Below are 19,091 nucleotides of genomic sequence, written 5' to 3'. Positions count from 1 at the left end.
CCGTTGGTGGAGAATGTGGACAGTTAAGATTATAGAAGGGGTGCTGAACAATAAGGCTGCCTTGATTTGGAAGCTGTCAAGCTATTTTGATAGGTTTTGGAGCTACACTGATCTGGGCAAGTGTAGAGTATTCCATCTGACTTGTGCCTTGTAGGTGGCAGACAGACTTTTGGGATCAGCAGCAGATTCACTGGCTACAAAGTACTCAATCTCTGACCACTTCCTTAGCCATAGTGTCAATATGGCTAGTTCAGTTAATCTTCTGGTCATTTATGAACGTCAGGATTTTGATGGAGTGAGATTTGGTCAAGATCATGTAATAGAATGACAATGCATGTGGGTGCAGATCCCTTCATTGTGTGAGGAATTTGTGAATGGAACCAATACTGTGCAACCATCAGAAAAATCCCCATTTCTGATACTTGAAAAGGAATGTTATTAATGAAGCCACTGAAAATGAATACTGTCCTGAGGAACTCCACCAGTGATGGCAATAAAACGGTTAGGTTCCAACAACCAGAACCATCTTCCTTTGTGCCCAATATGACTGAAAATGATGGTGCCCCTTTACCCTGATTCCCATTGATGCAATTGTTACTGTAGTTCCTTGGTCAAATGTTGCCTTGATGTCAAGGGCAGTTATTTGCTCCACGCCTCTGGAATTTAGCTCATTTGATTTGATTTGTTGTTGGCACATGTACCAAGATACAGTGAAAAGTGTTGTTTTGCATGCTCTAATAGGTAGATCATACCCATACAAACAGCAGAATACAGTGTTACAGACACAGAGAAGGTGCAGAGATAGATCAGAATTAACATGTGAGAGGTCTGTTCAAAATGGGGAAGAAGCTGTTCTTGAATCTGCTTTTACATGTATTCAAACTTTCATGTCTTGTGCCTAATGGAGGAGAGTGGAAGAGAGTATAACTGGGGTGGGATGGTGTGATGGTCTGGGCTCCCTTCAGAAGTCTGTGTAGTTTCTTGTGGTTGTGGGAACAGTAGTTGCTGTACCATGTTATGATGCATCCAGATAGGATGCTTTCTATGATGTATCTACAAAAATTGGTAAGAATCATTGTGTACATGCCGAATTTCCTTAGCCTCTTGAGGAAATAGAGGCGTTGTTGTGATTTCTTGACCGTTATGTTGATGTGGGTGGACCAGGATAGATTGTTGGTGATCATCCCTCCCAGGAACTTGACCCTCTGGGCCATTTTTGGAGGAAGGTTGCAATGGTCAGGAGTTGAGAGGTCCTGGCAGAATCCAGCAACTGAAGATGTTATTGCTGGGTAAGTGGCAGATGTTTGCACCATCAATGATATCTCCCATCATTCAGATGATGATTGAGAGGAGTCTGGATTGGGAATATCCTATTGTTGTGAGTTAGCACGGATCAAGTTTTGAATCTTTGTGTAGTTGATCATGATGGATAAAAGTCAGCGGGGGAAAATCCCTTTGGATGTGGTGTACAGAGGTTTATCTGTAGGCAAACTTGAAAGATTTGCTCCATGAATGAAAGTGTAGTAAAAGTGGCAACATGGGTGCATAGTTTCTATGACGACACAATAAGCATTGTCAACATTGATAGTTGTTAGATATTTCAATGAGAGAAATTCAATAAAGAATCCAGTCAGCTTAAGGCAAGCTTGATTTTATAATTGAAAAACAGTCGCCCATTTTTATAATTCCATTTCCAACAAAAGGAATTGGCAGAAATGGGAAGCTACACGTGAAGACAGGTCAGAAGTAAGTTAAACCTTTTGCTCAGGTAAAGTGCTTAAGTAACTTTTCACACAATTATTATGACAGTGGAGGCTATGTCAAGTAAATTAGTAGCACTAAAAAAAGAAAGATCTGTACTTACGCAGCACATTTCATGACTGATGGACACATCAAGAGGTTTTACGGCTAATTAGTTTGTATAGAAGGGTGGTCATTGTGTTACCATAGGAAAAATGACAGCCCATTTTTTCACAGCAAGCTTCCATAAATGGCAAGATGATAAAGACTAGATAATCTATCTTTGTGCACGGGGGGGGCAGGGTGAATTTGTGTTGAGTGTTTGGGTAATTCTTACATGGATAGCTTTATGCGGTGTCTCAGAAGGTTTTGGGAATGTATTCAGTGAATATTGAGACAGAGGGGGTCCAGACTGATGTCAAAGGGATTCCAGTTTACCAAGCAGCTTGAAATTTACTCGGTGATGCCAGTGCCAAAGTTTGAGTGCAAAATAATTGATCTCCTTTTATCTCTATTTGCTCTTTGTGGAATTTTGGCAGTAACACCAAAGCAAAAGCAGATGGATTCTGTACCCTGGAACATGGAACCACTTTATCTATGGGCAAAACTTTGTAGTTCTTCCAGCTGCTGGTTGGCATTTCTGGCTGCTTGGAGTCATAGATGTTGCTAGAGACAATAAATATTGTTTTGAACAATTTTATGGACGGTCATAAAAAGCAAAATGCTCAGCAGATCCTGATTACAGATTTTTAACCTGAGGCATTGCGCCTTCCTTCCTGTTTCCACAGTTTCACAGATGCTGCCTGACCCACTGAGTATTTCCAGAATGTTCTGCATTAATTGTAGGAAAGCTTTCATGCCCTATGTTTTTGAAGTTTTGAGGGATTTTTGTGACTGTTATTTTTTGCCCACATCTGCCCTCTCTCCTCTGTCCATCGTCCTTTCCACTTCCTCGCTTCCTCAATTCTCTCCTCCCCTCCCCGACTCTCTGTGTTTTCTTTTTCTCATCTCTCCGGGCAATGGCTCATTCCAAGTCATTCTGGAGGCAGCTAACGCCCTTCAGTACTTGGCCCTAGTTAGTGGCTCCTCATCTGAGAATTTGAGTGGGGAGCACAGGCAAGCTATTCTGTGGGGGTATTAGAGATATCCTTTCCTCATTGGCCATGCATACACTTGAAGCTGATTTTAGTACCTCGAGGAGGCTGCACTGGTTGTATTCAAGCACAAAGCAGGGATTGAAACTAGAATCTTGTTAGCATGGTTCAGTTCAGCATTGGGAGCTGTATTTAATCACTAGGAAACACAATGAGCTGTGCTTTTGCGGTTTGCCCCATCTGAAAAACACCAGGGAGCTGGTGATAATATTTGAAACGACATCAAGGCAGAAAGGTTATGTCAGCACACCCTCTGAATCTCTTTTGAGACCTTTTACAATCATTAGAAAGAGGGCATGTTGTTCCAACATTACGGGCTGGATTCAAAGCAAGGTCCCACAGATTAAAGGGGATGCTCTGTTACCCACTGTGCCACCCAGTCTTTGATTATATTTATTTTTATTGTGGAATTGCTATTAATGGTGGGGTAACCCTTTCCATGGGAAAACATTGTTTTATGTGGCTGTGTTGTAATCACTATTATTACTATTATGCAATTAGATCCAAAGACATCTGAAATGTCAGAGACTGCTTTTGTTCATTAATGCAAAACTCCCAAGTCCGATTCTCCCTAGCTGATTTGGAATACCTTCATTTAAAAAAGCTCCAAGAATTAATGTCCGCACATCCTCCAATCCGAGATTCAAGTGATGGGATGTGGGGTATGGTGAGAGGATGCTCTTCGGAGGGTCGGTGCGGACTCGATGGGCTGAATGGCCCGCTTCCACACTATAGGGATTCTAGAATTCCAATGAGTGGAAGTGAGGACAACGAACAAGTAGACTGTCTTGATTTCATCGATTCAAGCTTTAATATTCATGGATATTGGTGAAGGTCAACAATGACTTCTGACGAGGAAGAAAGCTCAGTTCTTCATTGTCGTGAATTGAATAACAATCCAAGGTTTGTGTTTGATAATTAAGCATGAAATTTATAAGACTCGTAGTTTCTTGGAGTTTGTGATGTCACTTCCATGAATGTATGTGACATGTGACATAATTCAATCAACTGACAGAATTGCACTTGGATATTCCAACCTAATGCTGCCCATAACAGCTGGTAGACACACATTGAACAGGAGTCAGGAGAGTTGTTTTGATATTTCTTAAAGGCGACTAAAGCACAGCCGTCATCATTCATTTCATTACAAAACACAAGCACGTCCTTTAATTACTGAGCCGTAACTCAGCTGGTTCTTATTCCTCCTCTCGTTTGCTGCACTGCCATTATTTTCCTGCTAAGAATTAAGACGACATAATTCAATCAAGAACACCCCAGAGTGAGCTCCTACAGCACGATACCATTTAATGAAGGGAATCAGAGCTGAGTTGGAGCATTTTGGAATATAATGGAATGATGTAAACAATGGATAGTAGGGGAAAACAAATGAGAAGGAGATGAAGATGGATCATTATGTAGGGTCATTCCGATGTGAGCTGGAACAGAAGCTTAAACATCAGCCTTTCCCATTTTACTTCCTTGTGTTCTGCTTGTGTTGCTGAGGGAGACTTCAGGCTGTTGTTCACTCATTTTACGTGCTTAGTAGAAATGGGTTGTTGGTTCCAAGATACAGTTCTGCACATCTGTTTCAGTAACATGATGAATGCTTTGCATATTAAGAGGTTCAATTTTTTCAAGCGTAGGACCTGGATAATTGGTTACGTTTCTGAGTTGTGAGAAAGTGATTTTATCATAGATTTTCCATGTTGATAGAGTTTGATAACTATGAATGAATATCAACATAAATAATCATTGACTTCTTTCAAATAAAGAAGCATTTTCAATCATACAGGACCTATCATGACCTGAGAATATTGCAAAGCTCTTTTAATAGCAAATGAAGTGTAGTTGCTTTATGAAGTGCAGTTACTGTTGTAACGTAGGGTGTTATATTGAGTCAAAGAGTGTGGTGCTAGAAAAGCACAGCCGGTCAGGCACGAGAGTCGACATTTCGGACATAAGCCCTTCATCAGGAATTAAGCATTATATCGACTATAGTTAAAAATCACACAACACCAAGTGATAATCCAATAGGTTTATTTGGAAGTACTAACTTTCATGGCAGTGTTCCTTCATCAGGTAGCTGTGGAGCAGGACCATAAGACACAGACTTTATAGCAAAAGATCTCAATGTCATGAAACAAAATATTGAACAAACCTAGATTGCTGTTAAGTCTTTCATCTTTTAGAATGGGTTGCAGGTTTTGGTTCATTAACATGTAAATCCCAGACCTTCTTTCCAGTTACATTCTATGTCATATGATCCTGCTCCACAGCTACCTGATGAAGGAGCAGTGATCCGAAAGCTAGTGCTTCCAAATAAACCTGTTGGTCTCTAACCTGGTGTTATGTGATTTTTAATTTTGTCCTCCCCAGTCCAACACCGGCTCCTCCACATATTGACCAAATAGTAACTTGGTACTGGCTGAGTTTGTGAAAAGTGATATATAAATACAAGATAGTCTTTACATTTTTATATTTTCTTTGTCTCCATATTTGTAATTCTTTTTCCTTATTTCCTTACAGAAACTAAACTTTTATTTAATATATAATATGCGTTATCTTATACATATTAACACATTTTAGACACAAGATATAGAGTCATAGAGACGTATAGCATGGAAACAGACCCTTCCATCCAACCCGCCCATGCCGACCAGATATCCCAACCCAATCTAGTCCCACCTGCCAGCACCCGGCCCATATCCCTCCAAACCCTTCCTAATCATACACATCTTCAATAAAACTCCCTCACATAGACTCAGAAGCTCAATAAGTAAACTAACTTGTTATAATAGTAAATTCTGGCTTTCATATCAAATGGGGCTGTTTCAGGCTGTTAACTGGTTCATTATTACCTGCAGTGCTTTTCCAGCACTCCACTTTCGAGGTGCATTATCGTCCCTCACCTTAAAGTGGACAAATCCTGAGGGAATGATAAACCATCTCCATCTTTCTGCTCCAGAGAATCATCACACTCTCAATGTCACCATACATTCAGCCACATTTTGCACCATCGTCTCAAATGCTGTTTGTAGCAAGTTAAAAAATTGTAATCAATCCCTCCTCTATGAAGATGGTGCTTGTTTATAGTCTTGCTCCACCCTTCAATTTCAGCTATTACTATGATATTAGCAGAATCCACTAATTGTCTCAAGGCAAGAGTCTAGAGTCTGCAATAAGACTGGGTGATTTTTGAAGAATTAAATGAAGCACACCCTTTAAGGCAGATCTTTGATCTTGCTGAGGTGTCCATACTGAATTAACTGAATACATAGGGATAGTCTGAAATGCAAAGTCAGTTAGGCTTTATGAATTCTGGAATTTAGCTATGCTGGTGACTCCTAATTGCTGGTCCTCTATTGCACAATCAATATTTAAATAACTCACTGCAGTCTAAATAATCGCAGAACTGTCTGAATGTGTTTTTTAAGAAATAAACTAACTTGTTTAAATATGTAATGATGCAGCTCTTACGTCCTGAGAGGTGAGTGAAACCTGAACCTGCTGACCGAAGGGTCTGTTTCCATACTGTACGTCTCTATGACTCTATGACTCTATATCTTGTGTCTAAAGTGTGTTAATATGCTGACCAAGAGATAGGGACATTACCCCTGCACTGCAAGGTCATCTGTTAGATATTTTCAAATCGATCCTGTTTAGATGTGTGGTTACACACCTTTGGGGAGGTGGGATGTGAAACTCTGTCAGAGGTAGGGACACTATCACTACACCATAAGAACACTTTCACCAAATATCTTGATCTTCTCTTCTCTGAAGTGAAGAATTCCACTTCTATTTGTGTCAACTACAGTACATCATCTTTGGAACCACTCTCAAATTGTTTCTGCATTCTCTTCCATGCCTTCATATTCTTCCTAAACCATGCTGGACACAATATTCCAGTTGAAGCTTTATAAGAATGCATCACTCTGCTTAGCTTTATGCTTTATGACGCTAATTAAAAAGCTGAGGATCCCTGGTGCTGCCTTTTTACATCTTCTCAACCTGCCCTGCCACCTCGGTGATTTATGCACATACAGCTGCAGTCCCTTCACTCCTTTAGAGTTAGACCCTTTGTTTTATATTGCGTCTCCTCATTCTTCCGTTCAGACCAAACCATATTGCTTCGCACTCCTCTTCATACAATTTCATCAGCCATATGTCCGTCCACTTCACCAATCTGTGAACGTGGCACCATGCAGATTGAATTTAGGGTTACTCAGACTCACTCATTGCTAATCAGTTTACGTTACATTTTTCATGTTGGCGCTTCACATATTCTGTATCTTTGTTGCCGTTTTGTTTTATGGCCCATGTGGTCCTAATTATCTCCTTCTGGGTCCCGTGACTCTCCAGATGTGGAAAAAAAACACAAACCAAATAAATAAAGCTTGAAGCTGCTCAGCATCTCTCTCCTATCATTCTATCCCGACTATTAACATTCCAGCCCCAAATAGAACCCATTTAAAGGATCTGGTGTACAATTTGAGGAGGGTAAAATATAGAAAGGTCCAGTGAATGTAGTGTCTTCACAGCTCACATGGTCTCCTTACTTTGCCAATCAATCTTATGTCACTAAAGGAAGGCGTAGTGCATATCTTTAGTGGGGTAATAATCCCTCTTTAAAGAAATTGAGTTGTAATAGTTTTGTGTTTTACTTTTTTGCAGCCATTACATTCCGCAGCAGCTCAGATTCACTGGCACTGAGTTGCATGTTTCGTTCTAAGGGTGTGCAGAATAGGCAACTGAGCTCTGTCCTTAGTTATCAGAGCTTTTCCAGGTCAAGCAACATCAGCTCAGAGGCTGTCTGAAGCACTGTCAGGAAACACAACATGACTCAAACCAGCAGTACATCTGCTGATCTCCTGGTTAAATGTAAACACACACATGGTGTTGGAAGTGATTGTATAAGAATGGATTTGTATTTTATAATGGAACATACAGTGCCAGTTACGGTGGAGAATGTGTGTGTTTTATGGCCATGTTGTGGAAGTGCCAGTGTTGGACTGGGGTGGACAAAGTCAGAAGTTGCACAACACCAGGTATTAGTTCCAATGGGTTTATTTGAAATCACGGTGCTGACGTTGTATTATATAGGACATTCTGTGTTGGGGAAGCAGTATTCCCTGCCTGAGCACAAAAACCCTTGAAAGTTGGATTTGGAAGAATTATTACTATTTTTAAGTGTTTTGGATAAAAAGTTAAATTTAGGTCCTGTCGACTGTTTTGGGATCTAAGAGATATCATGCTATGTTTTCAAAGTAGAGCAGACTTGTCCTGGTCAATATTTACCCTTCAACCAGTATGCAACAATCAGAATATCTGGCTATTATCATATTACTGTGCACGGGATCTTGCTGTGTGTGCCTACATTGCAACAGTGCTTACACCTCAGAAGTAATCTACTGGGCTTCAAGATGCTTGAGGTTATGCAAGTCCCAACACAAATGCATGTTTTTCAAAAAAGAAATCTTATCTTTTGTTGTAAAGTTGTTAATGGGAGCGTTTGTCTGTCTGACTAGTGCTGGCGGGACAGGGGTGCTCCTGAATGTAGACAGAGTGGCCGAACAGCTTGAAGAGTTGGGAGTCCATGGAGTGCAAGTTCGCGGTCTGGCTGATTCAGGCTGGTTCCTGGACAACAAACAGTACCAGAGGACTGACTGCATCGACACAATATCATGTGCCCCCACAGAAGCGATCAAGAAAGGAATAAGGTAAAGACTTCTGCTTCTCTTGTGAGTTTCCATCTCTCAGAGCGTCCAGCTGAATAGGTTAGTTCTGATATACTTCTTGGTCATTGCACTTGGTTGGCATCAGTAATTCCACGACATGGGGTAACATAATGACTAAAGCTACCTGAGTATCATCTGGCTGGATAAACTTCTGTCAATGGGTGGAATCTGGGCTCTCACTTATAATATGGTTCGAGTACTCATCTACAAAGATGAAATTATCACTGGTATACCTGACAACGAGGGTTAATATTTATATCTCTACATGACTCTTAATGAGCAAAAGGCCTTCGGATATATACTTCAGAAATTTCTTTACTTTTAGGAATATTAATTTAACTAACTATTACAGGAGGTATCCTGCAATGACAGATCATGGGGTGGCATCTCGAAAAAGCACTCTGAGTGCAGAAGTTAACTTCCATCAAAGTTCACCATGTTCTTGTATGAGAAGTACTTGCATGTACTCAACAGTTTCCATCACCATGAAAATTATTCTTCTATAGCTAGTTTTTGAATAAAGGATATTCTGCACTCAAAGCAGTTCAGAGACAGTTCACTTATTTCTGGGATTGGAGAATTATTTAATGAGGAGGGGTTGAGCAGGTTGAGGGGAGCTGAGATGACTGAGAAGTCAGACATATTGGGACACGTAAGATTCTGAAGGAAGTGACGGGTAGATGCTGAGAGGACATTTCCTCTTCTGAGAGAGTCTACAACTAGAGGACACAAGTTAAAAATTTAAGACTGAGGCAAGGAGGATTCTTTATCCCTCAGCGAGTTGTGGAATTCTCTTCCCTCAGAGAACAGAGGGGGATAGAGTGTTGAATGTATTCCAGGTTGAATTTTATAAATGTTTGTTCTAGAATGTTGAGGATTATGAGGAAATGAAATTAAGTCCACAGTTGGATCAGCCATGGTCTTATTGAATAGCAGATGGACCATTCCTTGTGTTCTTATCCAAAGTATCTTAGCCACTCATTTTTAAATTATAGACATTAACAGCAAATGGACTAATTGGACTAATTACTCAGAGCCACTTTCTGCTGATTTATTTCACGTCATCTACTTTTCATCGAAACTGAAAAGAATCCAAAGTAATTGTAACTGCACCAAATGAAGAGTAGAAGGGGACTTTAGAGGATTAGGGTGTGCAGCCACAGTTGGAAGAATGGAGTTAGGGTTAGGGTTAGTTATGATCTCTCTTGAAGGACAGCACATGCTCGAGGGGGTGAATGGCCCATTCCTGCTCAAGTATTCTACTAACAACATTTGGGAACCAACATGATTGGGTTCATTTGTTTCCCTGAGCTGCTTCATTGCTCGTGAGTTGCAGGTCCTCTTAGACCACACAAATGCCTCAATTTAGTCGGAGGAAATCCACCCCCTTCCTTGTGTATTGGACCCAAATTCTTGTTCTTGAGTGATGGTGTGAAATGATTAAAACATCTTCCATGTTTTCAGGTACTGGAATGGAGTTGTACCTGAACTTTGCAAGCAGCAGTTCAGAGGAGGAGAAGAGTGGAACTGCTTCTTTGGATACAAGATATATCCAACATTAAGAAGTAAGATTTAAATAAAAAATGTAACAATATCAAAGTCTGTCTGATCAATAAGGCATGCTCAAATTATCCGGAGTTACCCTAGTCAGTCATCTCAGCTTCAGGGTGTTTCTGCAGGAGTTCCTCAGTGTAGTGTCAGGCCTAACCCATCTTCAATTGCTTCATCAATGACCTTCCCTCCATCATAAGGTCAGAAATAGGGATGTTTGCTGATGATTGCACAATGTTCAGCACTGTTTGTGATGCCTCAGATACTGAAGCAGTCCATGTTCAAATGCAACAAGACCTGGACACGATCCAGGCTTGGGCTGACAAATGGCAAGTAACATTCACACCACAAAAGTGCCAGGTTATGACCATCTCCAAGAAGAGACATTTGCTTTTTGATATTCAATGGTATTACTGTTCTTGAATCTCCCATTTATCAGCATTCTGGGGGTTACCATTGACCAGAAACTGAAGTGGACTAATCATAAAAATACTTTGCCTTCAAGAACAGGTGAGAGGCCAGGAATTCAGCAGTGAGTAATTCACTTCCTGTCTCCCCAAAGTCTGTCCACTATCTAAAAGGCCCAACTCAGGAGTGTGATGGGTGCAGCTTGAACAATCCTCATGAAAATTATCACCATCCCGGACACAGCAGCCTGCTTGATTAATATCAATTCACCAGCTTCAGCATTCACTCCCTTCTCCACCAACACACAGCACCAGCAATTGACAAGATGTACTGCAGCAACTCACCTTCAAAATCCACAACCTCTATGACCTAAAAGGACAAGGCACCAGAGACATAGGAACACTGCACTTGCAGGTTCCCCTCCAAGTTCCTCACCATCCTGACTTGGAAATACATCACTATTCCTTCACTGTTGCTGGGTCAAAATCTCTCCCTTTGTCAGCGTCCCTATGCTCTCCAAGACAGCAGCAGTTCAAGAAAGCAGTTCACCATCACCTTTACCAGGGAAATTAGGAATGAGAAATAAATGCTGACCCAGACACTGACACCTACATCCCATGGACAAGTAAAGAAAAAAAAATCTCTGGTAACAGGGGTCTCAAATTGCCCTCAGATTTCTCAAAGGTAGATTTGCAGTGAACCCAGATTAATGATAATTGACAAAGGGGTCAGTTGTAAAGATGGAGTGAATTTGTTTTATGCAAAATGTCTAGATCTGGTGCAGAACACTGCTTGAAGCAAATTAAGAAGTAGTCTTGAGAAAGAAGTTAGTTAAGATTAGATTAAATTAGATTACAGTGTGGAAACAGGCCCTTCGGCCCAACAAGTCCACACCGACCCGCCGAAGCGAAACCCACCCATACCCCTACATCTACCCCTTACCTAACACTACGGGCAATTTAGCATGGCCAATTCACCTGACCCGCACATCTTTGGACTGTGGGAGAAAACCGGAGCACCCGGAGGAAACCCACGCAGATACAGGGAGAATGTGTAAACTCCACACAGTCAGCCGCCTGAGGTGGGAATTGAACCCAGGTCTCTGGCGCTGTGAGGCAGCAGGGCTAACCACTGTGCCACTGTGATGAAGGGAAAAGTTTTGAAGGGTAATACAATAAGAATGTAGGGATGGCTGATGAACTAATTGGTTATTACCTTCAGAGCTCCAACACAGGTTTGATTGGCTGAATATTCTCCTTCCATGTTATACAAAACCAGAAAACTTTGTAACCAGAGTTTCAATGAGTAATAGGTCTAAGATTCTTTCACTTGACTGGGACATCCAGACTTTATTACAGCAAATCCTAATGCACAGACCTTCACTGGGACCGAAGGTATTTCTCAGAGGACGTTTTATGGAGAAAAGTCACAGAAAATCTGACTTTGTTCTGTTCCTTCCAAAGGCCCGTTGTTTGTGGTCCAGTGGCTCTTTGATGAAGCACAGCTTACCGTGGATAATGTACATCTCACAGGGCAACCAGTTCAAGAGGGACAGTGGAACTACATTCAGAACCTGGGAAGAGAGTTGAAAAATACTCTTAAGGACGTACCGTAAGTTTTGTCAGCTCTATGACCTTGTTAAAACCCCATTTTGGCTCTGTTTAACATCTGTCCCAGGTTTCAGTAGTGGGAGGGGGAGCTGAAGTTTTTGCCTCCCTCCCACACAAAGGATATGTGTCTGGAGGAGCTACCTGACTAACCAGTGAGTTCCTCACCTTACACCCTAAATAGAACAGTCTCCACATGAGGACTTGGATACATCTGGAGGACGTGTCTGGAAACTCGGAAAGACAGAGTTTCATTAAGAGTATGCAAGGCAGACAGACCTTGGGGTTCATGTATATAAATGTTTGAAGGCAGGAAACCAAATTGAGAGAGTGCTCGAGGAGGTATAGGGCATCTCAGGCCTCATAACTGGAGCTGATCAGTAGAAACAACAAGGTTGTGCTGGTTAAACCACAATTGAAGGGCTGTTTCCAGTCCTGTGCAGTATAGTTTAGGAAGAATGTAAGGTGCTTTAGAGGTTGCAGAAGAGATTTACCAGAATGGTTTTGTGGATGAGTGATTTTAATTAAAAGATTAGTTTGGACAAACTGGGTTTTTCTCATTGGGGCAAAGGAGATTGAGGGGAAATCTAATGGAGGTGTGAGGAAGTGGCAATGACCTAGAAATTTTCCTAGTGGGAGATTTGGTGGTGGCAGGAATGGTTTGTGAGGGGGCTGGGGGTGTTTGGGTGGGGGGGAGTTGTTAGGGCTAGGGTGGTGGAAGAACAGGTTATCAATGATTTCAAAAGGAGATTGGATGGCCACTTGGAGGAAATCAATTTGCAGGCTACCAAGATGGAATGAGGGATTACTTGATTTGCTCTACAGATAGATAGCATTGACTCAATGGGCCAAATGGTTTTGTTCTGGCTGTGAATGACTTTTACAGCTGTAATTATTTCAAGACAGTGTCCTGGACTGCCTTTCTCAATTGTATTCTGATCTAAAGTCTACACCAATCCAAAAGATCTGCAATCTGCATCCAATTACTCTATTCCTTTCTTCAAAGGAGTGAGTCATTTCAATTTCAATATATGACAATCTGGATGGGTGTATAAATAGGAAGGGTTTTGACGGATATGGGTCAAATGCTGGCAAATAGGGCTAGATTAATTTAGGATATCTGGTCGGCATGGACGAGTCTCCCTGCTGTCTAGCTCTATGACTTGATGACAGTCAATAAGGTTAATGTACATCAATAAATACAAACATAAATCCAGCATATATATTGCGATGTTGTCATTTTAATTATTTAAATGATCAGCAACAATAAATCATCCAAAAGCTGTGATATTCCTAGAATCATTCAGCCTACATTGCCTGTGCAACATTTGCACCTCGCCCCTGTCCATTTCCCATAATCTGACAGTATTTTTCTCTTCTCTAATCTCTATGCTTTTTAAATCTACAATTCAATCTCCAACCTTTCTTTCAGGCAGGGCATTCCACATCATCACAACTCCTGGAGAAAGACAAAATAAGAACAATTAAAGAAAAGCAGAAATTGGGACTTGATGAAAATAAATTTGTGTATTTTGTTGACAGTTAAAAGCACAAGTTTGGACACTATAAATTGTTCATGAAATACTGTTTTATTTTTGGTTTTAGGGCTGTTTTTGCACCTGCATGCTTGTCTCATGAAGTGATCACAAAAAGGTAAGATTTTAAAATCATTCAAAAGAGAAGTGTTCATTGATCGTATGTGGCTTTTCTTTTTTAACTGAAATTCTTTCACTGGTTTTATATTCCTTCAGTTAACAACAGTAACGGCACTTTAAAAGCTAAGAGTGATGTGTGAAACAGTTTGAGGTGTCTCAGTGTGTCTGGGATCTATATAAAACTGAGTCAATTTCAAACTTCTTTGTGAAACATTCAGTAACTTATATTCACATTCTATTTGTCCAAAGTTCTTAGTCCAATAAACTAATAAGCATTTGGAATGTCATAACAATCATGGCGATGGATTAAACGCTGGAAAATTGGGATTAACGTAGATTTTGAGTAGCTTTCTGTTGATGAGGATTTGATGGCCTGAATGGCATCTTCCATAACATCTAATTTTAGGATTCTATGAAATAAAACTAGTGAATGTTCTTTGTGCAGCGAGTCTGGGGAAGGGATCGAGCTACAAGTTTTGATCACTAACTAGGGATTTTGTGAATGGTGCAACAACATGGGTATTTCATGAGAGGCAAGGGATAGGTAAAAATACGAGGGAAGATTTTCCTATGAAATATTCCAGGTACTTAAAACTATTGTGTGACATCCGCACTCCACTCCAACACTCCTCCCTCACACTCCTCCCTCACACTCCTCCGTCACACTCCAGCTCTCACACTCTCCCTCACACTTCTCCCTCACACTCCTCACTCACACTCCTCCCTCACACTCCAGCTCTCACACTCTCCCTCACACTCCAGCTCTCACACTCTCCCTCACACTCCGCCCTCACACTCATCCCTCACACTCCTCCCTCACACTCCTCCCTCACACACCAGCTCTCACACTCCTCGCTCATACTCCAACTCTCACACTCCAGCTCACACTCTCCTCCCTCACACTCCTCCCTCACACTCATCCCTCACACTCCAGCTCTCACACTCCAGCTCTCACACTCCTCCCTCACACACTCCCTCACACTCCTCCCTCACACTCCAGCTCTCACACTCCTCCCTCACACTCCAGCTCTCACACTCCTCCCTGACACTCCAGCTCTCACACTCCTCCCTCACTCTCTTCCCTCACACTCCAGCTCTCACACTCCTCCCTGACACTCCTCCCTCACACTCCAGCCCTCATACTACTCCCACACACTCCTCACTCACACTCCTCCCTCACACTCCTCCCTCATACTCCTCCCTCACACTCCAGCATTCACACTCCACCCTCACACTCCTCCCTCACACTCCACCCTCACACTCCAGCTCTCACACTCCTCCCTCACTCTCCTCCCTCACACTCCAGCTCTCACACTCCTCCCTCACATTTCTCCCTCACATTCCAGCCCTAACACTCCTCCCTCACCGTCCAGCTCTCACACTCCTCCCTCAAACTCCTCCCACACCCTCCAGCTCTCACAGTCCTCCCTCACTCTCCCCCCTCACACTCCTCCCTCACATTCCTTCCTCACTCTCCTCCCTCACACTTCTCCCTCACACTCCTCCCTCACTCTCCTCCCTCACATTCCAGCTCTCACACTGCTCTCTCACACTCCACTGTCACACTCCAGCTCTCACACTCCTCCCTCACACTCCTCCCTCACACTCCAGCTCTCACACTCCTCCCTCACACACCTCCCTCTCACTCCTCCCTCACACTCCTCCCTCACACTCCAGCTCTCACACTCCTCCCTCACACTCCTCACTCACACTCCTCCCTCACACTCCAGCTCTCACACTCCTCCCTCACACTCCAGCCCTCACACGCCTCACTCACATTCCTCCTTCACTCTCCTCCCTCACACACCAGCCCTCACACTCCTCTCTCACACTCCTCTCTCACACCTCCCTCACACTCCTCTGTCACACTCCAGCTCTCACACTTCTCCCTCACACTCCAGCTCTCACACTCCTCCCTCACTCTCCTCCCTCACACTCCAGCTCTCACACTCCTCCCTCACATTCCTCGCTCACTCTCCTCCCTCACACTCCTCACTCACACTCCTCACTCACACTCCTCCCTCACACTCCAGCTCTCACACTCTCCCTCACACTCCAGCTCTCACACTCTCCCTCACACTCCGCCCTCACACTCCTCCCTCACACTCCTCCCTCACACTCCAGCTCTCACACTCCTCACTCACACTCCAGCTCACACTCTCCTCCCTCACACTACTCCTTCACACTCCAGCACTCACACTCATCCCTCACACTCCTCCCTCACACTCCTCCCTCACACACCAGCTCTCACACTCCTCGCTCATACTCCAACTCTCACACTCCAGCTCACACTCTCCTCCCTCACACTCCTCCCTCACACTCATCCCTCACACTCCAGCTCTCACACTCCAGCTCTCACACTCCAGCTCTCACACTCCTCCCTCACACACTCCCTCACACTCCACCCTCACACTCCAGCTCTCACACTCCTCCCTCACACTCCAGCTCTCACACTCCTCCCTCACACAACAGCTCTCACACTCGTCCCTCACACTCCTCCCTGACACTCCAGCTCTCACACTCCTCCCTCACTCTCTTCCCTCACACTCCAGCTCTCACACTCCTCCCTTACACTCCTCCCTCACACTCCAGCCCTCATACTACTCCCACACACTCCTCACTCACACTCCTCCCTCACACTCCTCCCTCATACTCCTCCCTCACACTCCAGCATTCACACTCCACCCTCACACTCCTCCCTCACACTCCACCCTCACACTCCAGCTCTCAAACTCCTCCCTCACTCTCCTCCCTCACACTCCAGCTCTCACACTCCTCCCTCACATTTCTCCCTCACATTCCAGCCCTAACACTCCTCCCTCACCGTCCAGCTCACACTCCTCCCTCAAACTCCTCCCACACCCTCCAGCTCTCACAGTCCTCCCTCACTCTCCCCCCTCACACTCCTCCCTCACATTCCTTCCTCACTCTCCTCCCTCACACTTCTCCCTCACACTCCTCCCTCACTCTCCTCCCTCACATTCCAGCTCTCACACTGCTCTCTCACACTCCACTGTCACACTCCAGCTCTCACACTCCTCCCTCACACTCCTCCCTCACACTCCAGCTCTCACACTCCTCCCTCACACACCTCCCTCACATACCGCCTTCACACTCCTCCCTCACACTCCAGCTCTCACACTCCTCCTTCACACTCCTCCCTCACATTCCAGCTCTCACACTCCTCCCTCACACACCTCACTCACACTCCTCCCTCACACTCCAGCTCTCACACTCCTCCCTCACACGCCTCACTCACATTCCTCCTTCACTCTCCTCCCTCACACACCATCCCTCACACTCCTCTCTCACACTCCTCTCTCACACCTCCCTCACACTCCTCTGTCAAACTCCAGCTCTCACACTTCTCCCTCACACTCCAGCTCTCACACTCCTCCCTCTCACTCCTCCCTCACACACCTCCCTCACACTCCAGCTCTCACACTCCTCCCTCACACTCCAGCTCTCACACTCCTCCCTCACACTCCAGCTCTCACACTCCTCCCTCACACTCCAGCCCTCACACTCCTCCCTCACACTCCTCCCTCACACTCCAGCTCTCATACTCCAGCTCTCACACTCTTCCCTCACACTCCAGCTCTCACACTCCTCCCTCACTCTCCTCCCTCACATTCTAGCCCTCACTCTCCTCCCTCACACTCCTCCCTCACACTCCTACCTCACACTCCAGATCTCACACTCCTCCCTCACACTTCTCCCTTACACTCCTCTCTCACACTCCAGCTCTCACACCCCTCCCTCACGCTCCTCCCTCACACATCTCCCTCACACTCGTCCCTCACACTCCAGCTCTCACACTCCTCCCTCACACTCCAGCTCTCACACTCCAGCTCTCACACTCTTCCCTCACACTCCAGCTCTCACACTCCTCCCTCACACTCCTCTCTCACACTCTAGCTCTCACACTCCTCCCTCACACGCCTTTCTCACACTCCAGCTCTCCCACTTCTCCCTCACAATCCTCCCTCACACTCCAGCTCTCACAGTCCTCCGTCACATTGCTCCCTCACACTCCTCTCTCACACTCCAGCTCTCACACTTCTCCCTCACACATCTCCCTCACACTCCAGCTCTCACACTCCTCCCTCACACTGCTCCCTCACAGTCCTCCCTCACACCCCTCCCTCACACTCCAGCTCTCACACTCCTCCCTCACACTCCAGCCCTCACACTTCTCCCTCACACTCCAGCTCTCACACTCCTCCCTCTCACTCCTCCCTCACACACCTCCCTCACACTCCAGCTCTCACACTCCTCCCTCACACTCCAGCTCTCACACTCCTCCCTCACACTCCAGCTCTCACACTCCTCCCTCACACTCCAGCCCTCACACTCCTCCCTCACACTCCTCCCTCACACTCCAGCTCTCATACTCCAGCTCTCACACTCTTCCCTCACACTCCAGCTCTCACACTCCTCCCTCACTCTCCTCCCTCACATTCTAGCCCTCACTCTCCTCCCTCACACTCCTCCCTCACACTCCTACCTCACACTCCAGATCTCACACTCCTCCCTCACACTTCTCCCTTACACTCCTCTCTCACACTCCAGCTCTCACACCCCTCCCTCACGCTCCTCCCTCACACATCTCCCTCACACTCGTCCCTCACACTCCAGCTCTCACACTCCTCCCTCACACTCCAGCTCTCACACTCCAGCTCTCACACTCTTCCCTCACACTCCAGCTCTCACACTCCTCCCTCACACTCCTCTCTCACACTCTAGCTCTCACACTCCTCCCTCACACGCCTTTCTCACACTCCAGCTCTCCCACTTCTCCCTCACAATCCTCCCTCACACTCCAGCTCTCACAGTCCTCCGTCACATTGCTCCCTCACACTCCTCTCTCACACTCCAGCTCTCACACTTCTCCCTCACACATCTCCCTCACACTCCAGCTCTCACACTCCTCCCTCACACTGCTCCCTCACAGTCCTCCCTCACACCCCTCCCTCACACTCCAGCTCTCACACTCCTCCCTCACACTCCAGCCCTCACACTCCTCCCTCACACTCCAGCCCTCACACTCCTCCCTCACACTCCAGCTCTCACACTCCTCCCTCACACTCCAGCCCTCACACTCCTCCCTCACACTCCTCCCTCACACTCCAGCTCTCACACTCCTCCCTCACACTCCAGCCCTCACTCTCCTCCCTCACACTCCTCCCTCACACTCCAGCCCTCACACTCCTCCCTCACACTCCAGCCCTCACACTCCTC

The 19,091-nt window shown here is 45.0% G+C and overlaps 1 protein-coding gene and 1 long non-coding RNA gene across 2 annotated transcripts in view; one reads left to right on the top strand and one right to left on the bottom strand.

Moving 5' to 3' along the window:
- Window positions 1-19,091, top strand: part of notum1a (notum, palmitoleoyl-protein carboxylesterase a) — a 44,449-nt gene that overhangs the window by 22,383 nt on the left and 2,975 nt on the right. The window contains exons 7-10 of the mRNA XM_043714985.2: window positions 8,420-8,611; window positions 10,094-10,194; window positions 12,052-12,199; window positions 13,801-13,848. Of these exons, the coding sequence (XP_043570920.2) occupies window positions 8,420-8,611; window positions 10,094-10,194; window positions 12,052-12,199; window positions 13,801-13,848 (489 nt within the window). The remainder of the gene's footprint in view (window positions 1-8,419; window positions 8,612-10,093; window positions 10,195-12,051; window positions 12,200-13,800; window positions 13,849-19,091) is intronic.
- Window positions 11,915-19,091, bottom strand: part of LOC148145337 (uncharacterized) — a 29,007-nt gene continuing 21,830 nt past the window's right edge. The window contains exons 2-3 of the long non-coding RNA XR_015761434.1: window positions 13,617-13,654; window positions 11,915-12,161 (exon numbers count right to left, since the gene is read on the bottom strand). This is a non-coding gene — a long non-coding RNA (uncharacterized LOC148145337). The remainder of the gene's footprint in view (window positions 12,162-13,616; window positions 13,655-19,091) is intronic.

The sequence above is a fragment of the Chiloscyllium plagiosum genome, unplaced genomic scaffold, assembly GCF_037043375.1.
Source record: "Chiloscyllium plagiosum isolate Xiang-an unplaced genomic scaffold, Cpla_swu_hap1 HiC_scaffold_25, whole genome shotgun sequence".
In the NCBI taxonomy this organism is placed as follows: Eukaryota; Metazoa; Chordata; class Chondrichthyes; order Orectolobiformes; family Hemiscylliidae; genus Chiloscyllium; species Chiloscyllium plagiosum.
This window is presented reverse-complemented; position numbering and strand designations above follow the sequence as displayed.